This window comes from Callospermophilus lateralis (genome assembly GCF_048772815.1).
Source record: "Callospermophilus lateralis isolate mCalLat2 chromosome 14 unlocalized genomic scaffold, mCalLat2.hap1 SUPER_14_unloc_1, whole genome shotgun sequence".
NCBI lineage: Eukaryota > Metazoa > Chordata > Mammalia > Rodentia > Sciuridae > Callospermophilus > Callospermophilus lateralis.
In genome coordinates this window covers 300,496-315,915 of record NW_027510158.1, presented here as the reverse complement: position 1 = coordinate 315,915, position 15,420 = coordinate 300,496, and the positions used below count along the sequence as shown (strand labels likewise).

The following is a 15,420-nucleotide window of genomic DNA, read 5'->3' as shown; positions in this document are numbered from 1 at the left end:
AATATTTTGAGAATACTTACTTGTACCAAGTTTTTCAAAGTTGGAATTCTATTTGCAAATGCTCTACCAAGAACTAAGCAAGAGCTACACCCACTACAACCCCCTCACTACTTTAGACTGAAGTCCTGATACTATGCACTGATCTCCTCTTCCACATCTCTTGACAAAGTGCCACAGATACTGCTTAGTGCCATAGTCTCGGCATGAGTTCCTCAGTCTCTAATGTGATTCACTCTGGAATAGGAGAACACACTGGAAACAACACAGTCTTGATTTGAAAAATAATGAACTCTCCTGATATACATCAATATTTTCCTTGTTTCATTAAATATGTTGCATTTGTAAGGAGATTCGGTGACGTATTTCTGTAAGTGGATTAAGAACTATATATTCCTTGCAGTTTTAGCACTGAGTCTATCTTAGTCCATTCGGGGCTGCTCTGATGAAATACCACATTCTGGGTAATTTATAAAGAACAGGAAACCTACCTCCATGCAGTTCCTGAGACTTGGAAGTCCTCCCTGTAGTGTTTCAACATGGCAGAAGGCAGGTATCAAGCAGGGAAAGATATCCCACTCAGTAGAGAGCAGCGAAGGCAGAGCCCACCTGACCCAATAGCTTCCTAAAGGTCCTGTGTCTCCATGTGAAAGTCGTTTCCAACCACAGGTTCTCATACAGAACAAAATAGTGACTTATTGCCTATCTGAACACACGGTCTTTAAACCCTCACACAAGTTAATTTTATTTACATAATGACTACTTCCAAATACTGATTACATCTAGAAATGCACAATTAAGTATGCAAACTTCTATCTGCACTCCAGCCCCGCAAATCTGTGGGATCTCTGTGGGAATACAGTCTCCATTAAAGACCTGCTATCAAATATCTTTTAATTCTGGTGGCTAATTATTCTGAAAAAGTTTAACTGATATATTTTGATTATTCTAGGTTTTAAATTATAAATTATTTAAACTTAGTATGTTTATTATAGTAAAAACAGCTAAGTACAACTTTGATAGCATTAAAGAAAGTTGTGATTTTCATCTGTCGAGTCAGGATATCCAAGTATCGAACAATTGATACCTGAGTAAATGGCAGTGAAATAAATAAAACTACCTTTCTAAGTAAGGAAAATAGCAATTTGACAATGAACATCAACACTTTAACAATAGGGATTTTACTCCTGGAAATCTAGACTAAGGAAATAGTCTAACATTTACTTACCTACCTACCAACCTCAAAAATTAAAAAACAAACTGAAGCCTTTATGCATAGACATTCACTATAGCAATGGTATGAAGAGAAAAAAGAAACAACTAAATGTCCAAGAATGAGGGAACAGTTAAACTCACAGGACTGCTATTCAGCATATAAATTTTCATCTAGGACAAGCTTGTAGTACACAGCATTACTTATATTAATGAAGGAAAAAGGTCTAAAATTGCCCAAACAGTCTGATCACACCAGTAAAACACACTGCCAGATGCATATGCACACATGAAGAACCAAAATCCAAGCTTCACTGCGACCCTATCAGGGATTCTAATTAGTTGAGCCGAAACATACATGGCTTCCTCTTGTCCCTTTTAAACTTTTGCTAACTTATCAAGTGGCACTGCTGTGACTGGCCCTGCCCAAAAAGAGCTCACCTGGGCTGCCCAATCCCTCGATTCTCACCCCTTACTACCCCTCTCTTAAGACCTTGGGATGGGGGCACTCGCTGGCTTCCAAAGCCCTTTGGGCTTCTCATTGGAGGCAGGCAGGGGGGCAGTTTCTGGAGACTGAAGAAGAAATTCTACAGCCTGCTCTTTAAAAGCTCACAGGCCAACCTGGAAGATGGGTGGCTTCATGTCCAGAAAACAAAGGAAAGGAACTGATTTGGAGCAGGAGGGGTCAGGGTGAGGGCCTAAAGGCAGAGGCCAGGAAGGAGGTGGAGTTGAGGATGGTATGACTGATGGTGCAGGTGCTCTCCTCATCCATCTGCTTAATCAGGTTGGAGCCCAATAGAGTAAAACCCTGTTTCTCCGTAAGTTTCTGAAATGTGTGAAACCTGAGTCCCAGAGGTAGAAGGTGAGCGATAAGGACAGTGTAAGGAAGCAGTTTTGTTCTTGGACTGGGTCTGTATGAAGCATCTGCTTTTGCTGGCCTTTCTGGGTTGGTGAATCTTTCTCTGTTGTGAGGTATAAAAGCTATACTTTGGCGCATGTGTGTAATCCCAGTGACCAAGGAGGCTGAGACAGGAGAATTCCAAGTTTCAGGCTAGCCTCAGCAACTTAGTGAGACACTGTCTCAAAGTAAAAAGTAAGGGCTGGGGCTATAGCTCAGTGGTAAAGCACACCTGGGTTCAAACCCAGTACGGTGTCTTTAAAAAAAAAAAAAAAAAGCATATGCGTCTAGCAAATACTATTTCCTTAGCCTAGACTTCCAGTAGTAAAATCACTATTGTTCTGCCCATAAAAAAACTTTTAAATAATAAGAAAGGAAATAAAGTGCTGATCAGAAAAGTTAACCTACTAAGTTTCATGCTGCTTCTGAAGATAAGATTCTCCAAACCAAAGGGTGCAATGTGGGGGGTATTTTTCAAACGTTCTCAGTATTATTATAATAGACTCCTAATAGTTGTTTCCTAGTATTGAACTAGATTCAACATTTGTTTCCTGGTGACTTGAACATAATATTCTTACATAGATAACACAGGCCAAAGGCAAGACAAATACATATAAAATGATAGTTTAACAGGAAAATAGAGTCCAAAAATGTTAAACTTACTGTTCATAGAAATCCAGCATTGGTGGCTCAAATCTGATGGGCCTGCAATTACCCCGGTACAGAGATAAACTGTAATTAAAAAGAAAAAGAGTTAAAGAAGCAGTTCTTCAAAAAATGCATTTCCCTAAACAGTAGTCAAAATGCTTGGCTTTTGTACTGAGAAAAGTGGGGAATCCTTAAGGAAAGTGGGGCCTAGAGTATTGTTTTTTTTTTTTTTAATGAGAGGAAATCAATAGATGTTGTATCTTTTTAAAAAATTAAAAAGGGAAATACTTTTTCTATCTGTGAAAATAGGAAATGCTCAGATAGACTGGTGAAATTTATTTGGTTGAAATAATTGGTAACAGTATGCTTTAATATGTTCATTTGGGTTTCTGATACAGGTATGATGAATACTTAGTAACTGAAACAATTACATATGCTTGACAGACATCTGGAAACAAAAATTAGGATCCCATTATGACTACAATGGTAAAGGGCTCAACAAAAAAATGAACTAAGAACTAAAGCATCTATCCCATCTGGGAGTTTGGAACACACTGATCTGTGATGTTCTGGCTTAAGATGAGTATCTTTTCTAGTGACCCCACCTGGCACTGCACCTTCTCAGTAAGCCAGATTTCTGCATAGCAGCTATAGACACCACCCTGATCCAACCCTGATGGGGCCGGGAGTGCCTGCGTACCTAAAGCCAGCTGCTTCTGCACCCTGAAGTTCGAAATGCAGTCCGTTTGAAAGGCAGGTTTGGCTCTTCTTATCCTAAGGAATGATGCCCGAGCAAAAGCCCTCTGTGAGACCCAAGGGCTTCATTTTCACCACAGCCAGATTTCACAAGAGTGCAAATCTCCAAGATGGCACAGTGATTCCCTTCAGGATGCACAGGAAAGGCAGCAGAAATAGACAAGGACATCCACAATATGTAGGAAATTTGGCTTTAATTCAATCTTACATTCAGATTAAATAGTCCTGATAGTATTGAGCCAGAAGTAACAGCCCAACCGTACTTTCAGCCCTACCAATTTGGAGTTTTCCTCTGTGCTGACTGATCATCTCTTTCTACATATGAACAGAAAAGAAAGAAAACATCAAACATAAGACTACACTTCACTAACGCACAAAACAAAAGACACTGGGACAAAAGAGCACAGTTCCTTGAAACCGGGCTGCCATGCACAGTGGTAGGTACAAAATCTATTCCCTCTTACTTTCTGCCCTTCTCTGTGCCCAACAGAACAACTCTTTTGACTTCTTCAAAACACGATGTTGTTCAGCTCATCTGTTTTAATAGTGTTTAACTCAAAATCACACGAAATCCAAATCAAGAAAAAATAAAGTGCTGCATATAGTTATTGTCTAAGTTATTCTTTCACACATATAAACCCGAACTGTGTTAGATGCCAGAGGTACAAACAAGATTAAGAAATGTCTTTTTCTTCTCACAAAACCATGAGTCTATTCTGCAAGTCACAAATGGAAATGTCTGAAGTGGCCAGGCGGGGTAAAAAAGTGAATACCCCATTTATTCAGCACAAAGATGCCATGGGATATAAAGAAAAATCAAGCCAGGCACAGTGATGCATGCCTGTAATCACAGCAAGTCAGGAGGCTGACTCAGGGGGATTGCAAACTTGAGGCCAACCTCTGCACTTTGTGAGACCCTGTCTCAAAATTAAAAATAAAGGGAGCTGGGGAAGGAGCTCAGTGCTTGCTTTGCATGTGCAAGGCCCTAGATTCAATCCCAGGACTGTAAACAAACAAGCAATTAATTAAAAAATAAAGATAAACACAGTGGGTGCTATGGTTAGAACTGAGAACACCTCTCTCAGAGAGCCAAAAGCTAAGACCTAAATGGTGGAGACTGATGAAGTGGAGATGCACCTGTAAGGTGAAGACCAAGGAGGCTGAAGGGACCGAGTACAAGGAAGGAGAAGGGGAGAGGGGGAAGAGGGACAGGGGATGAGGCCAAGGCACTGACACCAGACCTCCTTGTAGGAGCATGGCTTTAATCCACGTGTAACTAATGGCCTCTACAGTGTTTTGAGCAAATAAGTGATTATGCCCTGATACTTGAAAAGCTTAATTCTGGCTACTGTGTGAAGAACAGATTGTGGGAACCCAGCAGAGGAAGCAGAGAGCTGCTGTAGGGTTTCAGACAAGAGGTGAGTATGTCCCTGGTCTACAGGTGACCACAAGGGAAGGTAAGTGAGAAGCAACTGTTTTCAGAAACTCTTCAGAAGTTAGACACAACATATTATGCCAATGGCTGAACTCTGACTGTGAAAGAAGAAAAAAAGAATCAATGATGACTTAGTAAGATTCTGACTGGCAACAAAGTTGTGACATGGGAGGAAGGGCTGGGAAATAGATGGGTAGACGGGAGGAAGTTCAAAGGTATTAAAATATTTCAGACATTTAATTTGAGATGGCGTATCTAGACGGTGTTGTCAAGTAGGCAAGTTTATATACACAACTACTGTGTGCATGAAGTTACTGATGTTCATGTACTGACCTTACCATCAGTCACACTGGCCAGTCTGTTTTAACAGTCTGTCTGGATTCCTTTAACATTACTCCACTCTTGCTATATGTACTGCCACAATGAGCACTCTCCTGGATTGTCCCTGGAGACAAATAATCTGTAAGGAAGGACAATTCTACTTCCTTTCAGGTTCTTAGATCTTGCTTTTATTTTTTATGCTTTGTGCTAAGTTTTCCCATAAAATACTCCAAAGAAATGGTGCCCATCAATTTTTACTCTGATATTTTCAGAATGCTCACAAACTGTAAGAAAGAGGATACAATGCATAAAAGATGAACCTCATAAATAAATGCATATTTCAGAACAATAGCAGATCCAAATCTAAAGAACAGTTTAATATTTAAGTGGGTCAACAAAAGCTGACACAGGCATAATCTTGTTTAACAAAACCCAAACTGCAATAACATAGCTGTCACGTATCTACAGCTGATGGAGAAGGCGCTGCTGTGCTTAGATAAGGCATGACATGGCATAGTGCTTGAGTAACAGAAAGCAAATGTTTGCAAGTAAGTAACGTTGAAAATAAACCAGGGAAGAAGATAGAAAGGACACTCTCCACTGATTCAAGACATTATAAGGGCACAATGCATGCTGTTATGCTTTCTGCAGTGATTATTTATTCTGAAATCTCATATTGTTTTTAATTTTTTTTTGCTAAAATACTATTTGGAAATAAGGAAATGAATGAAGACTATTTTCTGACTTTGAGCTAGGAAGCAACTGTGGAGATAGATAAAATCCTGTGGGAAATAGTCCACGCTGCTTGGTGAACTGTCAGGTCAAAGTTAAGCAGGCAACTCCCAAAAGAAACAGAGGACTTTCTAGGAGCATCAGGTGTTTTTGTAAGCTGGGAAATCTAAAGTGTTTTCCTGGGATCAGTTATTCTTCAGCCCAGTATTTCTTAAAGAATGGTTTGTGGTATACCTGAATCTAAAACACCTACAATGCTTGTGGAAATGCAGATTAGGGCCCCAACCACAGAATCTGACTCCTTACATCCAGCATTGAGCTGAAAACCTGCTTGATAAGCAGGAGCTCATATTTGGGAATGACTACTTCGCATGTTGATGTACAAACAAGCATAGTAGCCTCAATCTGTGGTGGTGAGGGGATTATCAAGAATAATTTCCAAAGTCACCAAGAGTTTCAAGTAGTTCCAAATACTGTTTTTATTAGAGTCAAGTAAATAAACAGTGACTTACAAGAGAAGTGAACAGGACTTCTCCTGTCTAATATATATTATCCTATAAATACACTGTAGCTTTCATTTCCCCCAATGACTAATAATGTTGAATAGCTTTTCATACATTTAAAAAGATATCTATTGTTCAATTAGATACCTGGGAGTGTTTTTTTCTTTCTTTCTTTTCTTTTGCAGTGCTGGGGACTGAAAGGTGTGCTGAGCCTCACAGATGTTAGGCAAGTGACCTTAATACTGAGCTACACCCCAGGCCCAATTAGGTATCTTTTTTTATAAAAACAGATATATGTTCAAAGTTTAAAAACTGGGATGTTTGCCTCATTAAGATGTAAGAGTTATGCCTGTCCTAGGTATGCATTTTTTTGGGACTGGTACTGTGCACATTTTCTCCCAATCCCTGGCTTATCTTTTTCTATTATTAATGGTCTTGAAGAGTACAAGCTTTTAATTTTGATGAAATCCAATTGTCATTTTTTTCTTGAATGCCATGTGCTTTTGATGTCTTAAGTTTGCCCAGGTTGTAAATCATTCTACCAAAAAACTTACATTTTATTTTGAAAAAGTTTTATACCTTCAGCTTCTACATATAGGTGTATTATTGCCCATTTTATTTTAAGTTTATTTGGGGACATGGCGTGAGTTAGGGTTAAAGTTCAGTTTTTGTTTTGCTGTTTCTAATAGGGTCTTTTTACAGATCATGCTAGACCTAACTGTACCACTGAAAGACCTAGGCATATTTTGTCAAAAATTTTGAACTAGGTCTTCAAAATAGGTGGTTTAAGATCCTCAATTTAGGGGCTGGGGTTTTGGCTCATGGTAGAACTCGCCTAGCATTGCAAGGCCCTGGGTTCGATCTTCAGCACCACATAAAAAATAAATAAAATAAAGGTATTGTATCCAACTATGACTAAAAAATAAATATTAAAAAAACTCAAGATCCACAACTTATTCTTTTCAATACTTGTTCAAGCTATTCTAGGGGCTTAACATGTCCATACAAATTTTAAAGTTGGCTTGTCAATTTCCACAAAATTATCCATTAGCATTTATTCAGAACAGCATTTCACCTAAAATTCATCTGGGAAGAATAGTCACCTTAACAATTTTTCCAATCCATGAATATAAAATCTCTCAAAATATCTAGAACTTCCTTAATTACACCAAGTAACATGATGTAGTTCTTAGTGTATATACCTCAAAATTGTTTTACTAATAAGTTTATCCCAGAGTATGTAATGGTTTTTGATGTTACTGTAAATGGCATTTTTCTATAACACTTTTGACTCTCATACTTATTATAAATGCAGTACTCAGTTGTCCCCATTAAGTACACGCTAGCTCTCCTTCTCCTACAGATGCTCTTTAACATGTTGGGAAAATCTTTTCTATGCTTAGTCTGCAGAGCATTTTAAGTATGAATAAATGTGGAATTTTTTCATAATATTTCTTCTACATTTATTCAAATAATTATGTAGCATTTCCCCTTTGTTTTGGTTATCAGGGGAAAACTGGGCTGATTTGACTTTCAAATGTGATTTGATCTTGTGTTCCCAGGATAAACCTCTTTTGGTCATGATGTATTACCCCTTCTGGGTATTTCTAGATTCAGTTGGCTAGCATTCTGTTCAGGATTTCTGGACATATGCTCATAAGAGATTTGGTCAATATGCTTTTCTTGCAATGGTCACGTGCTAACATGGCTCGGAAGACACCTTCCCCCTCCCTCTTCTGGAGTGGCATGTGCTGGACTGCACTGTACTGTTTCTCTGCTCAGTGTCTGGTAGGACTGGCCAGGGGAGCCACGTGGGCCTTCAGTTTTGTGGAAAGATTCCAAGCAATGAGTGCTATATCTCTAAAGCACACAAGAAAATTCAAATTTTCTAACTATCCCTTGGTTAGTTTTGGTAATTTGTATCTTTGAAGCAATGTGTCCACTTTTCTTGTTGCCAAATTTACTAGAATAAAGTGGTTTGTAATTTTTCTGATTATTTGAATGTCTGTTAAGACTGGTGTGATATCCCTTTCATTAATGATTTTCTGTGTTTCCTCTCCATTTTCTTAACCAATCTTGAAGTTTATTCACTGCATCATTTGCTGAAGACGATCAGTTTTTATTTACATTGTTCTCATTTTTCTGTTTTCTATTTAACTGATTTCAAATATGTCTTTTATTTTCTTCTTGCTGTTCAGTTTGAGGTTAAGTTGATATTCTTTTTCTATATTAGAAATGCTTTTAAATTTTTTTCTGCTTGTCTGAAACAGGCTAAAAATTTCCACCTAAGTAACACTGGCTAGATTTGGGAAAACGTGATATGCTGTTTGGTGGATTGAATTATGTACCCCCTCTTTACATGTTGAAGCCCTGCCTTCAGTGACTGCCTCTAAGAGGGTCTGTAGGGAGGTAATTCAGGGGACATCAGGGCAGGCATTCTGATATGGCAGGATCAGTGTCATTCCACAAAGGGACATTTGCACACATGCACAAAAAGGACATATGAGGACACAGCAAAGTGGCCACTGCCTACAAGCCAAGAAGAAGGGCTGTCACTGGAGACAGACAAAGCAGGCATGCTGATCTGCCTTTCAGCTTCAACTTGTGAGAAAATAACATCTGTGGTTTAAGCCGCAGTCTATGGTACTTGGGTAAGGCCATCCAGCCAGCTGACTAAGATATATCTTATTTTTTATTTTCAAAGTGTTTCCCAATTTCCCTTTGATTTCTTTTACTATATATTTAAAAGTTTCTGGCTTAATTTTCAATTTTAAAAAATCTGGATTTCCTTTGTTATTGATTTCTAATTTATTCACTGTTGTGATCAGAGGACATAACCTATAAAACCTGCTGTTTGGGGTATACTATTTAATATCCATTGGGCCAAGTAAGTTCACAGTGCTATTTCAATCGACACCATTACTGATTTTCTATCAGTTACTGACAGATGAGTGTTGAAATCTCCCACTATAACAGGGGATTTGCCTATTTTCTCCTTTAAATCTGTTCATTTTTTTTCTTTACATACTTCATATACAAGACCCAATATTGGGCTTCTCTAGATTGGGCACTGTTATATCTTCCTGTTAGATTGTCTCTTTTGTAATCATAAAGTGTCCCCCTCTTCTGACAACATTCTCTGACCTGGAGTCTACTTGGAAAGTACCCAGTCACCCCAGGATTGGTGCCAACCTGTCCCTCAGTGCTATCTTCTTTACTTAACCTACCTGTGTCCTTACACCGAAACTGCATTTCTTCAAAATCAAAGACTATTGACCAACAGATGTTTGCAATACCGATTGATATCTCTAAAGAGCCTTTAAAAGGTAAGAACAAAAGCCTTACTAAAAACAGGTAGAAAAGACAACATCAAAAGAGAGGTACGACTCTAAAGTCAGTGTAGACCCACGATTAGAAAAGAAAAACTATGTGGTGACAGAATTTCTCACCTGTGAGACTGGAAAAGATAAAAACGATAACACATTTAACACATTCCGTAGGAAAGGCTGTAGACAAGTGGCACTCTTTTTCAGTGACATAGGGTATGCAAATTGGCACATTTTTGAAAGAGAATTTGTCAATACCTAACAAACTACATCGGCACTTACTTTCAACTCACCAATTCTACTTTTAGAAATTTACCCTAAATGTACAGAAACTATTTGACAAAAATCATATATATTTATGGTAAGTAATATATTTTGAAGTATGCGTACACTGTGGAATGACTATACTTAATTAACATATTAATATCTCTCAGGATTATATTATTTAAAGAACAAGAACACATTTAAATCTACTCAGCAATTTTCCAGTATATAACAGCCAGTGTGCTGTTATATCTCTTGAATTTGTTCCTCTCCTCTAACCAAAATCTCGTATCCTTTAGCCATCTGCCTGTACCCCACCCTGCCACAGGTAACCACAATTCTGCCCTGTAGCCCACATGCAAGTGAGGCTGTGTTGTGTCTTTTGTGTTTGGCTGCTTATTTCACTTAACATTATAGTCTCCAATGTTCCTCTGTGTTACTGCAAATGAGAAAACTTCCTTATTTTTTAAAGCTTAATAGTATTTCACTATTAATAGTATTTCACTTAGGCCCTGCTAAGTGAAAGTAGCAATGGTTAGTCCATAAAAGGCAGGGATAGTTTGGAATGTTCCCAAAAGGCCTATGTGTCCCCAGGGAGGCACCACTGGGAGGAGGTAAAACCCCTAAGAGGTGGGACCTGACAGATGGTCTTCAGGTAACTGGGGACGTTTGTGGGGCCTCAGCCCTCTCCCTGTCTCTTTGCTCCCATGCACTCCTGTCATGGTGCACACATTGCCACTGGCCCAAGGCACAGAGCCAACAAATCATGGACTCAAACACCCACAACTAGGAGCCCAGCAGATCTTTTCTCTCTACAAGTTGATTGCCTCAGATACCAGCTACAGTAACAGAAGTTATTGCAGGAGGTATGCCACACAATTGTATCACATGTAAATTCAGATTTAAACTTGTTTTTTGCATATACAATACTTAGAAATCATAATATAATGTGATTTTTAATTTGCTATTCCGTGTACACCAAAAGTAGGAGGAAAAAATGAAGGGGAGAACTAAAGGAATCCCCCCAGAAAGAACGAATACCTTAATACCTTACTAAATACACAAGTCTTACCTTTTCTGTTGATATGAACTGAGTCCAAGTGTTGTCTCAGTCTGTGAAAAGAAGAAAATAATGATGAAAATACTAAAACCACATTGTTCCATTATAGACACATGGAATATCCAAAATATTTTATTGTACTTTCAACTTTAATGTTACCCATTTGAATTTTCAGGTTAAGCCTGATCCCAAGATTATATGAAATGACTGATCACACTATGTAATTCAAATGAGAATAATTTAGATAAATTTAAACACATGCAAATAAAATACTGTGATTGACAAATAATACAAATCTTATAAAAATAGTCCCCTTTACAATCAGCCTGAATGAGGCCTTGTGTCTTTCCCTGTTCACCTGCCACCACCTGTGTGCTAGGTACTGGTGTCTGATGGTCTCTGCCATTGCAGAGCTCAAGGCAGAGCAGGATTGGGAGGGAGACAGTCACTTACACACTAAATATATATTTACATATTGAAGAAGATTCATGAAAATATCAAGACAGACTGCTGTGAAAGGGAGAAAACAGGCAGTGTACTTAAATATGTTATGGAAAGCTCATCTAAATAACCAAGATGTACACTAAAATCTATCTGAACATGGAAGTAGCACAGGTTGGGGTAGAAGAAAGCAGGTGCAAAGACCCTGGGAAAGAAAAGAGCTCTGTACATTCAAGAAACAGCAGGTCTACCTGCCTCTCTTTGAGAGAAGGGAAAGAATTACAGAAAATGAGGTTGGAGGGCTAAGCAGGAGCCAGGTCATGTTGTATGTTGTTAAGAAGCCACAGTGTTAAGAAGTTCAGGTTGTGCTATTCTCTAAATGCAATATAAGGAGGGGACCAGACAGACCAACAGACATGGACTATTTCTAAAGGCATGACTCTGGCTGTAGTGTGGAGCCAGATTAGAGAAGATACGGAGGAGCTGAGAAGCTGAAGGCAGCTGCTACAGTTCAGGTAACAAAGGGCATGAAGATCTCCACAGCGGCGCAGGAGAAAATGCCCACACTTCAATGGCCCAGAGCAGTAAGTGCACTTGTCTCAGGAGTTTAGCTGCTTTGTTCTAACTAGGAAAAGCACCAGAGGTATAGCACCATTTCCCCCACTGACATGTACATTATTTTGAAATGGTATGCTGGCGAATGAATATGGGGAAGATGTGGCAAATATGGTGAGATGTCCCTTTTGAAAGCAAGGTAAAGTGTAAGATGTCTGCGATTTTCTTTAAAATGTTGCGACAATAAAAATCTGTGTGCAGGAGGAAGCCGCCCGGTGCCAGCCAAGTCAGACCGGAGGAGGAAGCCCGGCCCTGCCCCGTGTGCTAGTCCGGAGGAAGCCTATCAATCCTTAAAACCCATCAAAGGGGGGTGTGGCTACCAGCACGGTTCTGCGGCTGATCCAGGTACCCTGTTTCCAACTCCCCCACCCTTAGCTGCGATAACTCAAAATATTTCCCACAAGCTTTTGGGGTTTGTAGCTATCAATGCAAAACAACAACTGTACAGGCACCTGGTTTCTACCTCAGAGACTAGAGTAGAGAAGATACAAGTGGAAGCTCATTTCCTTTCACACTGGCTATACCAACCCACTGAATACAGAGGCTCAAGCTAGGAACAGACAACGCCACCTACTGGAAGCAAGGAAAACAGTGTTCTGAGAGACTTTTTTTTCTCTTTCTTTCTCTTTTTTCTTCTCTCTCTTCCACAACTTCAACATATGTGAAACCAAGAACTGTGCATGAACAACCAAATTACCAAAGTAATACAATATAGAGGAATTGCATATACACCACCTTCCTCCCATTTTTTTCTTCATTTCTATCTTACTTTCCTTTTCCTTCTCTCTTATTTCTCTTTTCTTCCTTGTTATTTTTTCTTTTTTTTCATTTGTATTCTCTCTATCCCACTTTCAATCTCCTAACTTTTGCTATCTATACATAGGGTAACTATCTAAATACAGATAGGAGGTTGAGTCTATACATTCTTCCATAAATTACCAGTCTACTGGTTAGAGTTCTCCAAAGGTGCTAAGTTAGTTTAACCTCATACCCTCACTCCTTTCCCTCTAAGTATAACATCCTTCATCTGAAATTAAGTTTTCTATATGCCACCAGATATGGTATGCCTTTTATGAAACTAATGAATATATTCTTAAGTAATAATTAAAACCAATATCTATAGACTTAGAATCTAACGATAAATGTATTAATAATGAAAACTTGTGCTTAGATGATGTACTGTTGATATTGGGGACTGTTAACATTCTCTTTCTCCGTAAAAGAGGGATTTTGGAGCTATACAAGAACAATACAAATATATAAGGGGAAAAACATTAACAGAACAGTTTCACAAAGCTAGAAAGAATCATTAGCAGTATGAAAAGACAAGGAAAGAAAGGACCACAAACAATACAGGGCAATTCAACATTAGATGAAGTAATATCTGCAGCTGATGAAATGTCAGACAAAGAGTTCGGGATATTCATGCTTCAGATGATCTGGAGTCTCAAGGAAGACAATATACAGCAAATTCAGACAATGAAAGATCACTTTGACAATGAATTACATAAACAAATCCAAGAAGCAAAAGATCAACTCTATAGGGAGATAGAGGATATAAAAAACAAATAAACAGAAATCCTGGAAATGCAGGAAAAAATAAACCAAATTAAAAACTCAAATGAGAGTATTACCAGCAGAGTAGAACACTTAGAAGTTAGAATTTCAGGCAATGAAGACAAAGTTTTTCAACTTGAAAAGAACATACACAGCTCAGGAAGAATGTTAAGAAATCATGAGCAGAACATCCAAGAATTATGGGATAACATAAAGAAACCAAACCTAAGAGTTGTTGGGATACAAGAGGGTACAGAGGTCCAAACCAAGGGAATGACCATTCTATTCAATGAAATAATACTAGAAAACTTTCCAGACTTAAAGAATGAAAAAGAAATCCAAATACTAGAAGCCTACAGGACACCAAATGTACAAAATCATAAGAGATCCACACCTAGACACATAATAATGAAGATGCCCAATATACAGAATAAGGAGAGAATCTTAAAAGCCTCAAGAGAGAGGAAGCAGATTACATTTAGGGGTAAACCAATAAGGATAACTGCTCATCTTTCAACACAGACTCTGAAAGCTAGAAGATCCTGGAACAACGTATTTCAAACGCTGAAATAAAAAGGGTTCCAACCAAGAATCATGTATCCAGCGAAATTAAGCTTTAGGATTGAAGAAGAAATAAAAATCCTCCACGAAAAACAAAAGTTAAAAGAATTTGCAGCTAGAAAACCAGCTCTTCAAAACAACCTTGGGCAAAACATTACAGGAAGAGGAAATGAAAAATAACAATGAAAACCAACAGCGGGAGGTAGTACAGTAAAGGAAAAACTAATCATAGAGGAAAAACAAATCATGTTAAGTAACATACATAATCAAATATGGCTGGAAGTACAAACCATATCTCAATAGCAACCCTAAATGTTAATGGCTTAAATGCACCAATCAAAAGACATAGGCTAGTAGAATGGATTTTAAAAAAAGATCCAACAATATGCTGCCTACAGGAGACTCATCTGATAGGAAAAAACATACACAGACTCAAGGTGAAAGGTTGGGAAAAATCATATCACTCATATGGACCCCGGAAACAAGCAGGGTGTCCATACTTGTATCAAATAAAATAGACTTCAAGCCAAAGTTAATCAAAAGGGATAAACAAGGACACTACATACTGCTCAAGGGAACCATACACCAACAAGACTTGATGATCATTAATATATATGCCCCAAACAATGGTGCAGCTACGTTCATCAAACAAACTCTTCTCAAGTTCAAGAGTCAAATAGACCACAACACAATAATCATGGGAGATTTTAACACACCTCTCTCACCACTGGACACATCTTCAAAACAAAAGTTGAATAAAGAAACCATAGAGCTCAATAATATAATTAATAATTTAGACTTAATTGATATATACAGAATATACCACCCAACATCAAGCGGATATACTTTCTTCTCAGCAGCACATGGATCCTTCTCAAAAATAGACCATATATTATGTCACAGGGCAAATCTTAGCAATTACAAAGGAGTAGAGATACTACCATGCATTTTATCTGATCATAATGGAATGAAATTGGAAATCAATAATAAAATGAGAAAGGAAAAATCCTACATCACATGGAGATTAAACAATATGCTACTAAATGAACAAAGGGTTACAGAATACATCAAAGAGGAAATTTAAAAATTCTTAG

At 38.2% G+C, this 15,420-nt stretch overlaps 1 protein-coding gene across 1 annotated transcript in view; it reads right to left on the bottom strand.

Annotated features, from left to right (window-relative positions):
* Positions 1 to 11,558, bottom strand: part of LOC143386060 (transmembrane protein 131-like) — a 139,465-nt gene extending 127,907 nt beyond the window's left edge. Inside the window, 3 exon segments of the mRNA XM_077107914.1 lie at positions 2,771 to 2,839; positions 11,165 to 11,205; positions 11,511 to 11,558. Coding sequence (XP_076964029.1) covers positions 2,771 to 2,839; positions 11,165 to 11,205; positions 11,511 to 11,558 — 158 coding nt within the window.
* Between the last annotated feature and the right edge of the window lie 3,862 nt (positions 11,559 to 15,420).